Source organism: Acinonyx jubatus, chromosome B4 (genome assembly GCF_027475565.1).
Source record: "Acinonyx jubatus isolate Ajub_Pintada_27869175 chromosome B4, VMU_Ajub_asm_v1.0, whole genome shotgun sequence".
Lineage (NCBI taxonomy): Eukaryota > Metazoa > Chordata > Mammalia > Carnivora > Felidae > Acinonyx > Acinonyx jubatus.
Genome location: NC_069387.1, coordinates 76,015,415 through 76,037,090, shown reverse-complemented (window position 1 = coordinate 76,037,090; position 21,676 = coordinate 76,015,415). Strand labels below are relative to the sequence as shown.

At 40.2% G+C, this 21,676-nt stretch overlaps 1 protein-coding gene across 1 annotated transcript; it reads right to left on the bottom strand.

Annotated features, from left to right (window-relative positions):
- Positions 1–20,756, bottom strand: TMPRSS12 (transmembrane serine protease 12). Its single transcript, XM_053199625.1, has 5 exons — positions 20,058–20,756; positions 19,289–19,494; positions 11,833–12,101; positions 3,455–3,597; positions 1–356 (listed from the first exon to the last, which is right to left on the bottom strand). The coding sequence occupies exons 1-5, from the start codon at positions 20,388–20,390 to the stop codon at positions 105–107; spliced, it is 1,203 nt and encodes a 400-aa protein (XP_053055600.1). The 5' UTR covers positions 20,391–20,756; the 3' UTR covers positions 1–104.
- Positions 20,757–21,676: the final 920 nt, after the last annotated feature.

Genomic DNA, 21,676 nt, shown 5'->3' with positions numbered 1-21,676 from the left:
GAGAAGTGCAAAGCGGGCAATTACTTGCCAAAAGAATAAATGGGTTTCATTAGGTGGAACATGGAAAGGGACACAACGCAAGATAAAGATTCTTCAGAATTTCATTATGGGATTCCCAGTAAGACAACAGAACCTGAGGCTATGAGGACCTGTCCAAGTAGAACATTTATGTTAAATATGCCTTTACTGCTTGCCCGGTAGAGGTGATCCGTCAGCCACTGTTGGTAGAAGGAGGGCCCACAATAGATACCAGGGAAATTTTTCCGACCACAGCCATATCCGTAACTGGTGATTCCCATTACAAAAAATCGTCTGTGTTCTGGTAAGTAGCACATTAATGGTCCACCACTATCACCCTATTAAAAAAGTCCCAAAATAGCGTTAGTTGCTTCTGGTAGTCTTTAAACAACAGGAACGCTTTAATAAATTAATCCCATTAATCAGACATTTATATAAATATAAATTGTCTTTAAAAAAATTTTTTAGGGGCGCCTGGGTAGCTCAGTCGGTTGAGTGTCCGGCTTCGGCTCAGGTCATGATCTCACGGTTCGTGGGTTCGAGCCCCACATCGGGCTCTGTGCTGACAGCTCAGGGCCTGGAACCTGCTTCGGATTCTGTGTCTCCCTCTCTCTCTGCCTTTCCCCCATTCACACGCTGTCTCTGCGTCTCTCAAAATTGAATAAACATTAAAAAAAATTAAAAATAAATAAATAAATTTTTTAATGTTTATTTTTGAGAGCGAGCATGAGCGAGGGAGGGGCAGAGAGAGAGGGAGACACAGAATCCAAGCAGCTCCAGGCTCCGAGCTGTCAGCGCAGAGCCCGACGTGGGGCTCGATCTCATGAACCGTGAGATCATGACCTGAGCTGAAGTCAGATGCTTAACCAACTGAGCCACCCAGGCGCCCCAATATACATTTTCAACGTATCTTCAAGTTATAAAGATCCATAGATTTTCAGTTTTGCATTCCAACTCAGACAGAAAGCATTCTGTCTGGCCTGATACTTAGAGGAACCATAAAGCTGGTAGATAAACCTCCTATTTGCATGCTATTGCACCAGGATACTATAAATCCAATTGTTTGGAGTTTTTAGTGTAATTACTCAGGAGAGACATAATTTAGGGAGTAGTGTGCAAAATACTGTAAATACTGCTAGAATACTTTTTATTGCTTAATGCTGTATGTGAAAAGTGTAACTTTAAATGGATAAAGGATTCTTGAAGTTGTGTCCAAGGTTTGCTCACTAGAAGAGACGTACAAACTGTCATCTTGCAGGAGATGGCATCTGTCCAAGTGTTAACGTTGGCTGCTGCAGGGGTAACAGGAATAAATGGCTAAGCCTCTCAGTAGCGTTACAATAACGAATGTCTGTCATAGTTTATACAAGACTGTCAGGGCACCAAAACACTATTACTAAGGACTGTTAATCACTCAAAACAACTAGAACCTTGAGAGAACTGTTTCAGGGTCTAAAGATTCAGGAATGTATTTCTAAGGTGTTTTCAGTGTCTCTCTATAAGGTAGGCATTGAATGAGTAATTACTTTTTGATAGTGAGGCTTAAAAAAATTTTTTTTACTGTTTATTTGTTTTCAAGAAGAGAAAGACAGAACGGGAGCAGGAGAGGGCCAGAGAGAGAGAGGGAGACACAGAATCCGAAGCAGGCTCCAGGCTCCAAGCTGTCAGCACAGAGCCCGATGCGGGGCTCGAACCCACGAACCGCAAGATCGTGACCTGAGAGCTGAGGCAGGACGCTTAACTGACTGAGTCATCAGGTGCCCCAGTAATGCGGATGTTTTGCTTATGAATGCAATTCCATTAGATTTTGATTCTCTACTGTTTTACTCAGTAAAAGTTTTAAGAAAAAGGACACTGGAAAGATAAACGCTGGATTGCAGAAATCAGAACGAGTAGGAAAAGGGTAGAGCATGGGGGTTCTGCTTGGGAGTGAAGTGCTGATAGATTGAGAAGTAGAATAAAGAAAGATTAAAAAAGCCCAAGAGACAAAACCAAAAAACAAGTAAACTGGACTTCCTAAAAATAAAAATCTGTGCTACAAATGGTAACATCAAGGAGATGAAGAGAGAGACCACAGAATGGGAGAAAAAATTTGCTAACCATATATCTGGCGAGAGACTTGTATCTAAAATCTATAAAAAGTGCTGATGACTCAATAATACAAAGATAAATAACTCAGTTTTAAAATGGGCAAACTATTTGAATAGACACACCTCCAAAGAAGATGTACAAATGGCTGGCGAAGAAGCACATGAAAAGATGCTCAGCATCATTAGTCACTAGGAAAATGCAAATGAAAACCACAATAAAAACACCCCTTCACACCCACGAGGGTGGCTACAGTCAAGAGGACAAACAATAGGGGTGCCTGGGTGGCTCAGTCAGCTGGGCGTCCCACTTGGGCTCAGGTCATGATCTCGTGGTTCGGGCGTTCGAGCCCCGCGTCGGGCTCTGTGCTGACAGCTCAGAGTCCGGAGCCTGCTTCGGATTCTGTGTCTCTCTCTCTCTCATTAAGGAAAAAAAAAAATTAAAAAAAAAAAAAAAAAAAAGACGACAAACAATAACAAGTCCTGGCAGGATGTGGAGAGATTGGAGCTTTCGTATTGCTGGTAGGAATATAAAATAGGGCAGCCATCTGGAATAGGCTTTGGCAGTTCTTCAAAATGTTAAACATGGACCCAACAATTCCAGTCCTAGGTGGAATTTCCAGAAGAAATAAAAAACATACCCACACATAAAAACCGTATACACAAATGCGTACAGCGACATTATTCACAATAGCCAAAAAAATGGAAACAGCTCAAGTGTCCATCGACTAACGAATGGATAAAATGCGGCACATCCATATGGTGGGATATTATTCGACAATAAAATGAATAAAGTATCAATACATGCTATAGTATGGATGAACCTTGGAAACACTACGTTAAGTGAAAGATGCCGATCACAAAACATACTGAATGATTCCATTCGTATGAAATTTCCAGAATAGGCAAATCTGTAGGGATTACTGGCTGCCTAGGCCTGAGGGCAGGTGGGCGGAGAATGGGGAGTGATTCGTAATGGGTAGAGGCTTCTTTTTGGGTTGACAAAAGTGTCCTAAAATTAGATTGAGATGACGGTTGCAATGCTCTGTAAATACACTAAAAGCCCGTTGAGTTATACACTTTAAATGGGTGAATTACACATATGTATATTAAAGGTGGTAATAAGAAAAGGAAGATTCAAGACAAATTCCGCCTGAAGTTGACCACGAAACCAAGGAATCAGGAAAGCAATAGGATTTGGATTGTTGGAATGTAGTTTAAAAGGAGAAAAAAGAATTTAGTACCTTTAAATTTGATAATTCAAGACTTTCACAGAAAGTGATCAAAGGCCTGTTCAAGTTTCCCTCTAGCTTTAGCAAATATTGCAGAGGAAAATTATTTGGTCTTACCCTGCAAGTATCAAAAATTCCATCTTCATCACCTGCACAAAATGAGGTGTTAGGGATTATTTGCCCATAACTCTGCTCAGAATCACAGATCTTTCGAGAGATATAATGTACTTCCGCTTCCTGTAACACATCTGTAACATTACCTATTAACAAAAAAATACCAGTAAATTATTTTGGAGAGCAGGCATTTTGACGTCAATATAAAATGTTCGTGTTGAATAGGTTTTCTTTCCAAAGTGATTCAACAATTATGTAAAGTTGTATCCATATATGCATGTGTGCCTAGGGAGATCGTGGAAGAATAATCTGATTGTTTATAGTTTAATTCCTTTAAGTTACTTTTTGCCTTTATGATTTGCCCATTCTGGACATTTCATCCTACAAATGGAATCATACAGTATGTGAGCTTTTATGTCAAGCTTATTTCACTTGGTATAATGTAGCATGTACCAACACTTCATTCCTTTTAACGGCTAGGTAATATTCCATTGTATGAATATACCACATTTTGTTTATCCATTTATCAGTTGATGGATATTTAGATTGATTTTTTTTTTGTGCTAATATGAATAATGCTGCTGTGAGCATTTGAGTACAGGTGTTTGTGTGGACAAGTGTTTTCATTTCTCTTGGGTATAGACATAGGAGTGGAGGTTCGGAATTATACGGGAACTATAAATTTTAATTTATACTATACTCCAAACTATGCTCCAAAAACACCTGTGCCATTTTATATTCCCACCAGCAATGCACGAGGGTTCCACTTTCTTCGCATCCTTGTCAACACTCGTTCCCGTCTAACTTTGGATTATAGACATCCTAGTGGGTGTGACATTTATTAACTTTGAAAATTACATTTCCTAACAATTTTTTAAAATATCTGCAGATCAAAAGATCTGGGGTTTGTTTCTGTTCCTGATTCTTTTTTTTATTTTCATGTTTATTTATTTTTGAGAGACAGAGAGAGTCCCAGCAGGGAAGGGGCAGAGAGACAGAGGGAGACACAGAATCTGAAGCAGGGTCCAGGCTCGGAGCTGTCAGCCCAGAGCCCAACACGGGGCTCGATCTCACGAACCGCAAGATCATGACCTGAGCCAAAGTCAGAAAGTTAACTTGACTGAGCCACTCAGGTACCCCTATATTTCCTAACTATTGGTAGTGTATAAAAATGAAATCGATTTTGGCATTTTGGTTTTATATCTGGACACTTTACTGGACTCTCTTAATTCCAATGTATTGTAGACTGTATTAATGTAGGTAGTCCCATCATCTGTGAATAGTGAGTGTTTTGTTATTACCTAAGTCATAGGTGTTTTGCATCTTTTTCTAGTGTGACTGCACTTGCTAGAACCTCTACTATGATATTGACAAAAGTAGTGATGGTGGGGGAAATTGTGCCTGATTCTAAGAGAAATGTTCGTTTATAATAATGATGTTTGCTGTAGTCTGGAGGTAGATAACCTTAACCAGGTTCAGGAAGTTCGCTTCTGTGTCTGGATTGCTATTGTTTAAAAAAAAATTTTTTTTTAACATTTATTTATTTTTAAGAGAGAGAGAGAGAGAGACAGGGTGCAAGCGGGGGAGGGACAGAGACAGAGATGGAAACACAGAATCCGAAGCAGGCTCTAGGCTCTGAGCTGTCAGCACAGAGCCCAACGCAGGGCTCAAACTCAAGAGCTGTGAGATCAGACCTGAGCCCAAGTCAACCGACTGAGCCACCCAGGCGCCCCTCCTTTACTCTTTATAGGACTATTCTTACTTAGTCAGTTTGGGTTACTTTGAATTTTCTAGGAATTTATCCATTTTATCTAAGTATTAAAATGGAGAAGTTAACATAGCTTAAAGTATTTTATCTTTTAATTCATAACCTTATTTGTATTTGTGTCTTCTCTCCTTTTCTCATCAGTCTCACCGGGGTTTGCTATTTTTTTTTCTTCTTCAAAGAACTAGATTTTGGCTTTGTTGGTCCTCTTTTTTCTAACTTTATTTTCTATTCATGAATTGCTGTGCTTATCTCGGTTTCTCTTCTTCTTCTTTCTATGGGTCATGTAATGTTCTGTTCAACTTTTTCCAGTTGGATATTTAATGCATGGTGTTTAGCCTTTTTTCTCTAATAGGTCAAATATTTACTCTTTGATATTTTTGAGCCTAAAGGTGTATGTATTTAAAGCTTTACATTTCCCTTTATGTGGCACTGAAATTGCAACATTCAAGCTTCTCTGGGCAGTATACACATTACAGTTCAGGTCTAAGGATTTAAAGTTATGACACAGGAGTTATTTCGTAGTGTATTTTGAATTTTCTAAATGTGTGAGTTTTTAAAAAAAATATTATCTTTGTCATTTTTTAAAAAGCTTCATGAATATTTAACTTACATAACAAAATTCTCACACTGTAGGCTTGCAGTTCGATGATTTCTGGTAAATTTATACCGGCACCACAACCCAGTTTTAGACTATTTTCTTCACTCCAAAGAGTCCTCCCATGCCCATGTGCGGTCAATTCCCACCTCCAACCCACATTCAAAAAAATGACTAATAGGATTACTGCCACTATGGGTTTGCCTTTTCTAGAAAGTTTGTATGAAGAAATCAATTGGCCACAGATGTAAGTTAGGATCCCCCCCGCCTTTTTTTTTTTTTTTTTGGACTGTATTGTGTTCTATTGATCTCTATGCTCTCAGTACAGAAAACAAACCCATGCCCTGCTGTCTTGATGGCTATAGTTTTATATGAAATCAGAGTAACTCCTTCAGCCTTGTTGTTTTTCAAAATAATTTTGGCTGTTGTAGGTCCTTTGCCTTTTCATCTAAGTTTGTCAATTTGTATGAAGAACTTTGCTGGGATATGGATAGCGATTGCATTGAATATATAGGTCAATCTAGAGATACTTGTAATATTAACAATAATGAATCTTCTAATACAAATCGGTATGACATTCATTTATTAGGTCTTCTTTATGTCATGTTTTGCAGGGTTTTTTTTTAATATTTACTTTTTTGTAATGTTTATTTTTGAGAGCGCGAGAGAACACTATGTGCACGCACAGGCAGGGGAGGGGTAAGGAGAGAGGGGGACAGAGAGGCTCCGAAGTAGGGGTCTGTGCTGACAGCAGAGAGCCCGATGTGGGGCTTGAGCTCACGAACCATGAGATCATGACCTGAGCCGAAATCAAGAGTCGGTCGCTTAACTGACTGAGCCACCCAGGTGCCCCTTGAAGTTTTCAATGTATAGACCTTGCACCTCTTCTGTTGACTACAGTGAATGTAGGTGTGGATCTCTTTTTTTTTAATCTCAACTGGGGATTCATTGAGCTTTTGTAAATGTTTTTCATGAAATTTCAGGAGCTTGGGGCCATATTTTCTTTGAATTATTTTTTCTTCCCCATCTTCTCTCTTTTCCCCTTCCAGAAATCCCATTGCACACATGTTGGTGTACTTGATGTTGTGCCACATGTCTCTGAGTGTGTATTGATTTTTCTGCAATATTTTTCCTCTGTGTTCTTCAGATTAGGTCACTTCTTTTGCTGTTTCAGTTTCAGTTCACTGATTCTTACGCCATTTCATTTCGCTAGACTTTTTATTCAGTTCTTTTGAAAATTGACTCTTTCACTACAGATATTCCCTATTTGGTAAATTATTGTCATCACATTTTCCTTTAATTCCTTTGACTTATGCACACCTAACGAGCTTCTTTGGGGTGCCTGGGCAGCTCAATCGGTTTAGTATCCAACTCTTGATTTTGGCTCAGGTCATGATGTTATGGTTTGTGAGATCGAGCCCTGTGTTAGACTCTGTGCTGATAGCACCAAGCCTGCTTAGGATTCTCTCTCTCTCTCCACCCCCCCTCCCCCAATCTGGTTTGCATTCTTTCTCTTAAAGTAAATGAATAATTTTTTAAAGAGCCTCTCTGAAATCTTTATCTGCTAAATTCAACATCTGAGCCTATATAGAGTCTGGTTCTATTGACAATTTCCCCCCACCTGAGAATAGGTGACACTTTTGGGTTTTTTGTTTGTTTGTTTTGTATGTCTTATATTTTTGTTGAAAATTGGGCATTTTAGGGGCGCCTGGGTGGCTCAGTTGGTTAAGAGTCCAACGTCAGCTCAGGTCATGATCTAATGGTTCGTGAGTTTGAATCCTGCATTGGGCTCAGAGCCTGGAGCCTGCTTTGGATTTTGTCTCCCTCTCTCTCTGCCCCTCCCCTGCTTTCATGGTCTCATTCTCTCTCTCTCTCTCTCAAAAATAAATACATTTTTTTTAAAAAAAGAAAGAAAATTTGTCATTTTAGATAGTATATTGTAACAACCCTGGATTTTGATTCCTTCCTCAAGAATGTTGTTGTCAGGGGCACCTGGGTGGTTCAGTCAGTTGAGTATCCAACTCATGATTTCAGCTCAGATCATGATCCCAGGATGGTGGGATTGAGCCCTACATCAGGCTCTGCACTGAGTGTGGAGCTTGCTTAAGATTCTCTCTCTGTCTCCCCCTCTGCCCTTCCCTTGCTCACATGCTCTAAAATTAAAAAAAAAAAAAAAAAAAAAGAAAAAAAAGAATGTTGTCATCCTTAAAGTAACTTGCCCAGACTTAAATTGTAGACTCGTCTGTCGTGACTGTTGATGTTTCTGCTCAGTGTTTTAATTCTGATTTTTACCTTTAGCCTAGCTTCATAGGGCTTGCATGTGTATCTGTATAGTTTAGGGGTCAGTCAATGATTTGGGCTGCTGATGAATAAATCTGTGTTTGGGTTGGGGACTGTATTCAAAGTCCAGTCAGTTTTCAAATCTACTTTGACTTTCTCTTTATTGTGAGTTCTCTCGGATTTTCCTGACACATGTATGGTTTCCCAACCAGCCAAGGATATTTGGAAAGCTTAGTGAGCTATTCTATAGCTCTCACATTTTCAGGATTTTTCTGTCAAATTTCTGACTGTTCTACTGCTGGCCATATCCAGGACTAGCAGAGGCTGTGGGTTTTCCCCATTTGTCTCTTGCTGAGTCTTCTACTTTTTATTGAGAATGCTGTTAGCCAGGATTTTCATCTGCTGTTCCAGATAGGGTTCACCTCCTCTGGTAACAAGATTCTGTTCTTCATGACCCTAGTAAAACTATTGCACTGACTGATCTGAGAGGGGACTTTGGACCAACCACAAACAAGAAAGCTGCAAATTCCTCTTTTACCCAGTTTATAGCCGTTTATGATGAACAAATACTCCTCAATGTGTTGTGTACTTTGGTTGATTTTCAAGGCCCTGAAATGGTTGCTTTTGGCAATTTTGTCCAGTTTATATCTGGGGAGGGGGGAGAAGATTTGCCACCCTCCCCATGCCATCACAGCCCAAATTCCCATCCCTTTTATCGTTTTATTGTTTCATAATCACAGTTCATAGTTTGTACAGTACTTACCCTTTGAACTTCGAGATTTGTTTCATGGGCTAGTAATTGGTCAGTTTGTTATTATTTTTTTAATGTTTATTTTTGAGAGAGAGGGAGACAGAGTGCGAGCAGGGAAGGGCAGAGAGAGAGGGAGACACAGAATCCAAAGAAGGCTCTAGGCTCTGAGCTGTCAGCACAGAGCCTGATGCAGGGCTTGAACCCACGGAAGGTGGTCAATTTTTATAAAGATTCTACCTATAACTCGAAAAGATAAAATTCTCTAATTTTTTGAGGGGAGTGATTTGGCTATTAAATCAAACTTACTAATTATGTTGTTCAAATATTCCAAATCTTTACTTACTAGGTTTTCATCTGTTTGATATGTTAATAATAAAAATAGTGTTGTATTAAAATTCCCTACCATCACAGAGGAGTTATAATGTTTGTTGTACAATTCTACTTTTCTATACAATTCTACAATTCTATAATTCTCCTTAATATTATCTGGGTCCTATTAGGTTCAGAAGTCTAGAATTGCTCTATCGTCTTGGTGAGTTAAACCTTTTCTAAATAAAGTGATCTCCTTTATCCCTAATAATTCTTTTGTCTTAAAGTCTATTTTGTCTGCAATTTGCATAGTGATACTAGCTTTCTTTTAATTTGGATTTACTTGATATATTTCTTTACTATTGTTTTACTTATCCCTTTAGGTAAACTGGATTTCCTACTCCCTAATCTGATTATCTGTCTTTTAACTAGTGGTTTGCTCCATTAACATTTATCGTGATTATGGATATATTTGGGCTTTTTTCTACTGTCTTATTTTATATTTTCTACTTTTTTCACTTTTCCTATGCTTCTTATTTCTTTCTTGATTTATTAAGATTTTGTCTTCATTTTCTTATTCCATTTGTTTCTTGCTACTAGTTTACACATTGTATCTTCTATTTCTATTATTGAAATTTGACCATTCATGCTTCAATCTAATGTTAATCAGTATCTTAACACTTCTTTTTTTTTCAATTTTTTTTGAATGTTTATTTTTGAGAGAGAGAGAGAGCATGAGCGGGGGAGAGGCAGAGAGAGAGGGAGACACAGAATCTAAAACAGGCTCGAGGCTCTGAGCTATCAGCACAGAGCCCATACAGCAGGGCTCAAACTCATGAACTGCCAGATCATGACCTGAGCCGAAGTAGGACGCTTAACCAATTGAGCCACCCGTGTGCCCCTCTCACAGGTATAATTGCTCTCATCTCACAGATCATGAATACATATGACATTGTGACAGATGATATAATATAGTGGAAACACATGAGTTTTGAAGCTGGCCAACCTGGGATTGAATTTTTACTCCTCACTTAGCTGTTTTGGGGCAACTTACTTAGCATCTTCAAACTTCAGTTCATTCATGTCATAGTATTTTTCATGGTGTTACTGGGGGCATTAAGTGAGAAATGCATTAAGGTGCTTAGCATTTTATTAAGTACCTAGACCTGAATAAATGGAAGCTGCTGCTATATCATTGCTCTAATTGTTGTTCAAGAGTCAGTAACTTGCCCATGGTCATGCAGCTGGTACACTGCAGGGCTGAGATTTAGACTTAGGTCTTTGGTCCTCTTTATCTTGGATAAAGCCCATACCTCTTTATCTTGTTTAAACAGTATTCTCAGAGGAAAAAAAAATAATTCACAGATCTTTCATACATTTATCTGGTATTCTATCTAATCTATACCTAATTATTTACTTCTTAAAAAATTTTTTTCATCTTTATTTATTTTTGAGAGAGATAGAGTGCAAGCAGGGAGGAGCAGAGAGAGAGGGAGACACAGAATCGGAAGCAGGCTCCAGGCCCTGAGCTGTCAGCACAGAGCCCGATACGGGACTTGAACCCACCAACTATGAGATCATGACCTGAGCTGAAGTCGGACGCTTAACCGACTGAACCACCCAGGCACCCCTAATCTACACATATTTAAATGGCTAGTTTCTGTGGGGAATAGAAAAGAGACTCAACGCTTGAGATCATGTATTGCTAACTAGATTTTGATCCCTTTGAGGGCAATTTGTACTTCATGTAGTACTTATATATTCAGGCTTTACAATGAGGAGGATCTGAATTTGTGTCCTACCTTTTCAACCTCTAAGATCCACAATTCCTGGTCTGTTACATGGGAATAATAACATTAACTTCCTAATAGGAATATTTTGACGATAAAAGAAAATAATATATTTAGAAAAAGGGCCTAAAACACGGTAAATGCTCTCAAATAGTAGCTATTGTTAACACCAAAGGCAGAGACTAGTTTCTACATTTATTTGTTCTTCCCAGTAGTTCAATCAATCAATAATTAGTGCCTGTTTGTTCACTAAAGAAAATGTATGGCAATCAACCTGCTTGATACTAAATAGGACATTAAGTAAAAAGGACCCTAAATTTGATCCCTTATAGCCAGAAGCTTATTACGATAAGCCATTCTGGGGGCGCCTGGGGGGCTCCGTCGGTTGAGCGTCCGACTTCAGCTCAGGTCATGATCTCGCGGTGTGTGAGTTCGAGACCCGCGTGGGGCTCTGTGCTGACAGCTCAGAGCCTGGAGCCTGCTTCAGATTCTGTGTCCCCTTCTCTCTCCGCCCTACCCCTTCTTGTGCTGTCTTTCAAAAATAAACAAACATAAAAAAAATTTAATAAAAAGATAAGCCATTCTGTTACAGAGCTGGAACAACAGAAACACTTAAAACCTCTCTCTCATCCTCTCTGAGAATGTCTAGAGGTTCAAGGGTCTTGGCAGGTATAACCAGAGAAAGTCTCTTTTTCTGCTTTGGAAGACAATTTCATCTTTCCCACAAAAAAGAAAAAAAAAACAAGAAAAAAAAGAACATTTCCTTTTCAATGGTTTATAAAGACTAACTGCTCAAGCTCATGATATAAAGAGATACACGTATAGAAGGGTTCATCCTCTCTAATAATCAGGAAAAAAAAATACACATAAAACTCAGACTATAATTACCTTCTTCTTTTGTTCTTCCCCAGCCACTTATAAAACACTTCGTGTTTTGGTCCAGCATTTGGAAAACATCAAAAGGTAGACAAATAGGCTGAATATAGTCATTATACCTCACTGCTTTTTTTAAATGAAAAAGCGCAATATCATTTACGTAAGTTTCCAAATTGAAATCTGGATGGATAATGATTGCTTTAACTTTTATCTTCTTGGAGTATGGAGGACCTCCATGTATGTTATTAGTTCCAATCACAACTCTCCACATTAAAGGATCTCTGAAAGAGAATAAATGTTGTTATAAGTATGTTTATTAAGTAAGTATTCTTCATCTCCCACTAGTTTTTGTTTTTCTCAGGGTAATCAGAAAAATTGAATCTTACTTTCATGTATGTGAAGTCACATCAAATAAGAGCCAAAATATCATGCCATAGGAAAGGAGAGAAAAAGATCAATGGGACAGAGGTCCTAAGACAGATTTAAGTACATGAGACTTTAATATATGATGAAGGTATCACTTCTTACCAGTGGACAAAAGAATGATTTACTTGATAGATGGCATGGGGACATCTAGCTAAACTAACTAGTTTGAAAAGTGAGATAAAATTAAATCTCTGAAAAACATTAAACAGTAAAATAAACCCCAAATGGATTAAATATTTAAATGCAAAAATCTTTTTTAATGCAGAAATCTTTTAAATAACATCTTCGTTTTAGAGATACATAAAGTGATCTGTCTGAGATTTGCTTCCAAATAACTGAAGGGGGGAGGAGTTGGTGGGGATAAAAATGAAATAAGATCAGGTAAGAGTTGATAACTTGAAGCTGGATGCTAGGCACATGGAATTCACTAAACTATTCCTTCTACTTTTGTAAATTTTTGAAATTTTAGAACGAAACCTTTGGATATGAAATTAGCATGAGAATTATAAAAAACTAGGAAGAAAATGTAGGTGAATACATAGCATTGATAGGAAATACATAGCATACATAGGAAATAGGAATAGGAATACATAGCATACATAGGAAAAAGGACTTGATCAAGCACAACATTCTAAATATATAAAACAGGATGCACTTATGGATCTTGACAATCTTAACAAAACAAAAACAAAGAACAAGTAAAAAACCAAAATGTTTTCTGTAGGTCAAAATCAACAATTAAAACCTTAAGAATTTAATAGTTGTTCATCTGGAATTGGACTGGGAAGGAGGACCTTTTACTTTATAGGCTGTTGTTTACAAATGCTGAAATTCCTTTTCATCCTTCAAGCTGGCCAAGTTTATGAGTGTGTGTGTGTGTGTGTGTGTGTGTGTGTGTGTGTGTGTAATGCTCAGGATAAACAAAAGTCACCAAAACAAAGCAACTCTTATTCATGTGGGAAGTATAAACAGATGGGTACTTTGCCAGCATGTATCAATAGCCTATAAAATTTGCATTGTATTTTACTCTGCAATTCTACTTCCTAGAATTTCTCCCAAGGAAATAGAAGATATTTAGCTATCCTAAAAGTGGGTTAGGTAACCTCTAGAAAGTTTACCAAAAAATTGTAAAGCCCTAGTTCTATTTTGTGTAAAAAGAAATCACTGCTTTGAGCTACTTTGAAATAATGGTCTTTTCTTTTCTTTTCCAAACTTACTCAACTTATTTTCCTTACTTCAGTTTATATTCAGACCATAAGATTACAAAACAGGCTGTAGGGGCACCTAGGTGGTTCAGTTGGTTGAGTATCCAACTCTTGATTTTGTCTCAGGTCATGATCCCAGCATGGGATCAAGCCCCACATAAGGCTCTGTGCTGAGCGTGGAGTCTGCTTGAGATTCATTCTCTTTCTCTTTCTCTCTCTTCCTCCTCCTCTCTTTCTTTTCTTCCCCCTGCTTTCTTTCATTCTCAAATAATAGTAAAAACAAAACAAAACAAAACAAAAAAACACACACACGACCCAGGCTGTATACTGAAATGTATACATTGCTGAAATTAAAGAAGACATGAATAAGTGGAAAGAGATTCTGTGGTCATGGACTGGAAAACTTAATATTGTTAAGATGACAGTAATTACCCAAAGCAATCTATAGATTCAATGCAATCTGTATAAAAATCCCAATGATTTGTTTTTGAAGAAATAGAAAAGCCCATCCTAAATTCACACAGAATGTCAAGGGACCCCAAGTAGCCAAAATAATCTTGAAAAAGAAGACTCTAGTTGGAGGACTCCCATTTCCAGACTTGAAACCTACTGCAAAGCTACAATAGTCAAAACAGTATCATACTGGCAGGCACACACACATACCAGCTGAAAAGAATCGAAAGCCCAGAAATACACCCTTGCGTATGGGCTCAACTGATTTTCAACAGAAGTGTCAAGACAATTCACTGGGACAGGACAGCCCTTTTCAACAAATTTTGCTGGCAAAGTTGTGTATGTACATGCAAAAGAATGAACTGGACACTTACCTTACACCACATGCAAAAATTAAACCAAAACAGATGAAGGCCTAACTATAAAAGTAAAACAAAAAAACTCCTAGAAGAAGACACAGGAGGAAACTTTCACGGTATTGGATTTGGCAATGATTTCTTGGATATGACACCAAAAACACAGGTAACAATAAATAAATAAATAAATAAATAAATAAATAAATAAATAGAACGTCTTTAAGATTAAAAACTTTTGTGCATCAAAGATCATTATGAAGAGAGTGAAAAGACAAACCACAGAATGAGAGAAAATATTTGCAAATCCTGTATTTGATAAGGGACTGATATCAAGAATATAAAAAAACATTCCTACAGCTCAGCAAAAATACTAATTAAAAATGGGCAAAGGATTGAATACATGTTTCTTCAGGGAAGATATACACATGGCCAATAAGCACATTGAAAGGTGCTCAACATCACTAGTTATTAGGGAAATGTAAATCCAAATCACAGTGAGGGGCACCTGGGTGGCTCAGTCGGTTAAGCACCAAATGCTGAAATGACTCTTCATTTCAGCTCAGGTCATGATCTCAGGGTGTGAGATTGAGCCCCAAATTGGGCTCCACGTGGGGTATGGAGCCTGCTTGGGATTCTCTCTCCCTCTGCCCCCCCCCCCCCCGTTACCCCTGCCCCCCACTCCCACTCTTGCACGCTCTCTCTGAGAAAAATACAAAGACAAAAACAGAAACAAAGACAAAACACAAAAGCCACCGTGAGATACACTTCACATGCATTAGGATAGTTACCATAGTAGTAGTGTAAGTGTAAGTTGTGTAAGCGATGAGCTAGGCACATGGAGACTGATGTTCTGAATCGATTTCTAATCAGTGTGGGGTACTGGGAGACGAGAAACAAATTTAAGAGCTACTGTGCAGAGAGAGCTAATTCTAGGTAATGGAGCCATTAGTGATGGTGTTATGTGAAAGAATCGAGAAGGAACAGGGTTGTAGAGGAAAGATTTTTTTAAAATTCATTTTCGGACTTGTTGAGACGGCAACTCCAGTATAAATGTGTAGTAGAGAACCGGAAATATGACTCCCCTGGAGAGACTTGGGTGTTTCCAGGACATGGTGACTACTGAAACAGAAGTAGACGGACATCTCCAGCGAAGAGTACAGAGGATAAGGCAAAAGGATAACAAGGGGAACTCTAGAAATATTGCCATTTAGACAATGACAGACTCATCAAGGAAAAGGAGAAAAGAAAAAAGAGACGGTGACTTAGAAATCAAGAAAAAAAAAAAGAAAGAAAAAAAGAAATCAAGGAAACAGATCGTTTGGAGGAGAGCAGCGGTCAACTTCGCCACATGCTATAAAGATCAAATAGGAGGCACCCCTGCGGGGCTCAGTCAGTTAAGCATCCAACTCATGGTTTCGGCTCAGGTCATGATCTCACGGTTCGTGAATTTGAGCCCTGCGTCAGGCTCTGTGCTGACAGTGCAGAGCCTGCTTGGGATTCCCTCCCTCTCTATGCCTCTCCCCCGCTTGCACACACACACTCTCTCTCTCTCAAAAATAAATAAAGAAACTTAAAAAAAAAAAAGATCAAATAAGATGGGGACTAACAAGAAGTCATTGGATTTGGCACGGAGGGGGATCTTTAACAGTGTGATTTGGCCCCAGATATCAGACTGCAATTGGGATCTTATGAGTCAATGCAGAAGAAGCAAAGGGGGGTCTCTCAGAGTGTTTAACAGTGAAGGGAAGAACAGAAACAGGTAGGGTTAATCGGTAGGTTGCTTGGGTTTTTAAATAATGGCGGAGTGATCTAAACACGTGTAACGATTCCAGGGAAGAAACCAGAGAGAGGTTGAAAAATACTAAAGCAACATTGAGGTATAATGAAACAGCACAGATTTGAGAACTGGCTTGAAATCAGGGGGCTGCTATTTAACAGCAGTGTGATCTTGGGCAAGTTACCAAATCGCCCTGCTCTCCGGATTCTTCAGGCGTAAAACAGAGAGAATAATAGCTATCTACCTCAGAGGGTTACTGGGAGGGCTTTTTTTTTTTTTTTTTTAACACAGAATTATATTTAACATCCTTAGTACTTAATCTCAGAGCAAGTCTTTGATAAATGGTCGTTATAAGAAGGAATAAGGGATCGTTGACGGTGCAAGATAAGTGAGGAGGAACCGGAATAAAAGGTGGCAAAGTTAGTCCTCTGACAGAGGGGGTGCTTCTGAAAAGTAGAGACTATGCCCCAGTAATGTCTACTTCCTCAGCACCCAGCCCAGCCCCTAGCAGATAACATATATCCAGTAAATGTCGAGTGCGGAAGTAAAAAAAAACATCAATGAGATTTAGCCTTGAGAAACGTTAAGTGGAATATGAACATTATCCTCGAAGAACTGAATTCAATATATCTGGCGTCAGAAAGCAGATAAAAAAATCAAGGCACTTACTTTAACATAAGAAAAGCTAAGAATTAGAGCTGTCCAGAAAAGAAGTGAGATTCCTCCTAAAGTACCAGTGCATCATCGTAAGAAATGTTTCAAGTAGAGAGCCGTATGCTGTAGTTACGGTTACATGTGTGAGTTTTCATTCTGACAAACCTGGATTTGATCCCTGATTTTGTGGCTCTCTAGCCATGAGCAAGGTACTTAATGCTTAAGTCTCAGGGTCTCCCTACAGCAAAGAATGGTTGCAAATGTTAGTAAAATTAAGTACGAAAACGTGCCTGGCTCAGCACATTGAAGCGATCATTATTTCAGACTCGACAGCCTCTTACTTCGATATTGTAAGAAGGATTCAAATACAGGACACAGGATTGAACCAGACCTTGAAAATGCCTCTTTGAAGTCTAAGATTCGATGACAATGTAACAAAGCTATATTATTTGACCAAGGTCATACATCTGGTAGGTTTTGGAAACTTCCTTAAAGCTTCAGCACCAGAGTGTCAGTGGAAAACTAGGATACAGGTCTCCTCAATCTAAACTCATTTTTCTTCCTACTGTGTCAAGGGACTAGACCAGTAAAAAGAACGATGTCAGGACTTGGTAGGCAAGAAAAGCTTTTCCAAGAATCTTCAAACCATATCAACCAGGGTTTTCCTCCCTTGATTTGAGGTCTGAATGCTGCGGAAAAGCAGTTTTTAAAGATAGCATGTTAGAAAACAATTGTAAAGCACTCACCCTTGAAAGAACAGAATTGATTCCTAACTCTGAAACTTTTTTTCTAGATCTCCACGTTTGGTTTATACCTTAGTATCTTACTATTTTTCTACCTCTGTTCCTCAAAAAGCCAATTTATGGAACTGAAATGCATGTTTCAAAAATTTAGTATACTGGGGCGCTTGGCTGGCTCAGTTGGTCTCAGGGTCATGAGTTCAAGCCCCACATTGGGCATAGAGCTTACTTACAAAAAATGTAGTACACAGACTAAAACCTTATGTACCCCATCAGGCCAGTTGCCCTCAACTGAATTTTGAACTTGTTAGTCCCTTTTTTTCTTTTTTAATTTTTTTTTAACATTTATTTATTTTTGAGACAGAGAGAGACAGAGCATGAACAGGGGAGGGGCAGAGAGAGAGGGAGACACAGAATTTGAAACAGGCTCCAGGCTCTGAGCTGTCAGCACAGAGCCTGATGCGGGGCTCGAACTCACGGACCATGAGATCATGACCTGAGCTGAAGTCGGACGCTTAACCAATGAAGCCACCCAGGCGCCCCTTGTTAGTCCCTTTTAAAGACTTTTCATTCTTCTCCAAGAGATCTGTTCTGTTATAAGTGAAAAACTAAAGGGGCACCTGGGTGGCTCAGTCAGTTAAGCGCCAACTTTGGCTCAGGTCACGATCTCACTGCTCGTGAGTTCAAGCCCCCACACTGGGCTCTGTGCTGACAGCTCTCAGAGCCTGGAACCTGCTTCAGATTCTGTGTCTCCTCTCTCTGTCCCTCCTCCAATCACAGTCTGTCTCTCTCAAAAATAAAATAAACATGAAAAAAAAACTTTTAAAAAAACCAAATAGCTAAAGGGATGTTATATGACAGGTACCATCATTTCCCAAAATATTTTTCTTAGAGCTTCGTATAAAATGGTTATGAGGGTCATGAAGTTCTATTCTAACTGTGGTAAATCCTATTTCTCTAAGACTAACATCACCCATAGAATCAATAAACATTTATTAGGTCTTCTATAAAGTAGGCCAAGTCCTATATTAGTCCAAGGAATACAAAATAAAACATGTAGCTCTTGTTCTTAAAAAACTCATGATCCAATCATGAGAAAGACAAACACATGGTTGCAATATAATTGTAAAAGCTAAAAGAAAATTGTCAGTATTTAAAGCAATGTCCGATATTGCTCCAAACCCATTGCTCCAACCCATAGTCCAAATCTACCTGTCTCCTATTTTTGTAGAGCCCACGAACAAAGAATGTTTTTTATACTTTTAGATGGTTGGGACTCTCCCCCAATAGTATTTTGTCAAATTTTAGTGTTCATAAGTAATTTATTGGATCACAGCACACTTATTCAGTTGTACTGTCTATGGCTACTTTGGTTCTACAGCGACAGAGTTGAGTAGTTGTGACAGAGTCCTTAAAACTTTTGCTATCTTTGCAGAAAGTGTGTTGACTTCTGATTTATAGGATTCACGTCAATAAATAGTGTGCTACATGTAAAGCATTATGGCTATTTGTAAACACACAGCTTAACTGAACATGACTGAAATAAAATGGTCCTCTACTACTTTAAAATACTCCTTCAGAGGGGCGCCTGGGTGGCTCAGTCGGCTGAGCGTCCGCCTTCAGCTCAGGTCATGATCTCACACTCTGTGAGTTCGAGCCCCGCGTTGGGCTCTGGGCTGACAGCTCAGAGCCTGGAGCCTGTTTCAGATTCTGTGTCTCCCTCTCTCTCTGCCCCTCCCCTGCTCATGCTCTGTCTCTCTCTGTCTCAAAAAAATAAATAAAAACATTTAAAATAAATAAATAAAATAAAATACTCCCTCAGAGAAAAAAAATAGGAATTGTGTTTTGAATACATACCTAGTGTCCTTAGTGCAGTGGGCAGCTGTGAGGACCCACTTACTTTTCACTAAGCTTCCCCCACATATGTGAGCAAGAATTTTGCCTGATTGGATCTGCAGGCTAACTAGCCATGGCCATGCACCAATTTGAGCTTCTGTGCCCCCTATAATCCGAGACCCTTTCAATGCATCTGCAAGTGGTGCTGTTCCACAATCTAAAAATAAAAGTCATATATTATTTGGACTGAACATCTAATAATACGTACTACCTCCTAATCTTAACACACAAATCTTTTAAATTCCTATTTAAAAGATGGATAGCAAACTGGATACCTAAGGCATGCCCATCTTCTGGGGAAAAAAAAAAAAAAGTAAAGGAGCGTTAAGACAAACCGGCTTAACTGATCACTTGCAAATGGGCGTTAGATCAACACAATTCATTAATTTTAAACTCTATTCCTCTAAATGAGATAGGTTTCTTTGACCAGGTGTCACATTGTTTCCTGTGCAGAATGGCAATTAGAGAGCCTGGGACTGATGAATCGTGGGCTACAAGTTACAATACTTGCATTTAACTTGTTAGGTTAATTTTTCTCAAGTGTAGTATGAAAAGGTCACCTACGGGCCTTTTCAACCCTGAATCCACTAAATCCTTCATCATTAAAATGGGAAAGACAAACCTCAGTGTTTTGAACATACATAGATGCACCACACAAGCCTATGGCGTTTTTGTTACAACGACTACTACCCTGTCACGAATGGACTGCTTAGGTCTGTACGTTTTAAAGACAGTTGGAACGACAGAAAGGGAGGGACCCAAATCCAAACACTACAGAAGTGGGGAAGACGCACAGGACACCGTCCAAAGAGAGGAATGAACAGATACTGCCCTCTTCGTCTGCGGCTCCCTCCTCCCGGGCCTGGGGTGCCCTCCGCCTTGCTCGCGGGGCCTCAGGCCACCCCGGGGCAGCCACCTGCTCCTGCCAGGGGCCGCGTCCAGTCCTTTCAGAGAGTGAGTAGTGCGCTGCGTACGGGAGAGCGCTGCCCACAAACAGCAGGGCAGCACTCAGGAGTCGCAGCCCCATTTTGAAACTCCCGGCGCACAAGATGGCGGCAGGCATTTCCTGTCTGTCGGCTGTGGGCCGCGGGCTGGGAGACGGGGGTGCGCAGGCGGTTCGCGGGCTAGGAGACGGGGACGGATGGTGCGCCGGTGGTCCGCAGCCTAGGAGACAGGGGTGGGGGGCACAGGTGCTCCGCGGCCTTGGGGGGGGAGGCGGTGCACAGGCGGGCCGTGGCCTAGGAGATGGGGGGCAGTGCGCCGATAGGCCACGGCCTAAGAGACGTGGGTGTGCATTGGCTGGCCGCAGTCTAGGAGTCTGGGTGTGCGGGCATGCAGAGCGGTGGGCCCCAGCACACCGGGGTGGCCAGGGGCAGGAGGCCAGCGAGGCTGGCGGAGTGGCCCGGATGGGGTTGTGCCCGTTGGCTTCCACTCACGGGGCGGACGCACCTGAGGAGTGCACCTCGCTGGATCCGAGCCTTCATTCATTGGACAGATCCACTGCGCTCATACAGTACAGTTGTATGTACACCACTGTTGTGGGAGGGGACGTGCAGGGCCCCTGGGCACTGCTAGCTCAGACTTGTAGGGCCTGGAAGGCTTCCAGAAGTCAGGGCAGCTAAACTGAGGCACGGAAGCTGGGAAGGGGAGAGGGAAAGCAGAGAACAAAGCAAACGCAAGGTGGGGATCCGAGGTAATATAGCCACTGGGGAACCCAATTTCTGTGATACGTGTTTTGTAGTAGTTTGCTTTCAAGTGGTCACCTCAGGGTGAGCTGATAAAATCAAATTGCAGGACCTGCAAAGTTGGCAAAAACTGCCTGATGGTAACTGCTCACTCGCTCGCTCTCTTTCTCTCTCTCACTCACTTCAGTCCCAAGCCTGAGAGATGCGTTATTCCTGGCCCCTATCAGAACCCCTGAGATGACCTTTGACATTCCAAACACTGTGGGGAGAGGACAAGATAAGTGGCACCAGTTAACTGATCCATTAACCTCACATTATGCACCTGTCCTGAAATAAATATCACATCGCAGGAGGAGTGTTAAGACCGGTCCCTCTGACCCAGGGAACTTTGTAACTTGGCTAGCAGAGAAAATCACCTGGGGAACAAAGAAATAAACTATGACACCCAAACCTAATGCAAATTCAGACGCAAGGGATTGATGTGGGCTGTGGCAGTCTGGGAAGGTCCCTGAAGGAGGGGGTTGTGAGCTGGGCCTAGATTGAGGGGGAAGATGAAGAAGAGGAAGGAGATGTAGTGAAGACCAGCTGGGCTAATGGTACAGCATAAACAAAGGCATGGACATATATCCATGCATATTTCCCCAGAGAAACAGAACCAACAGGA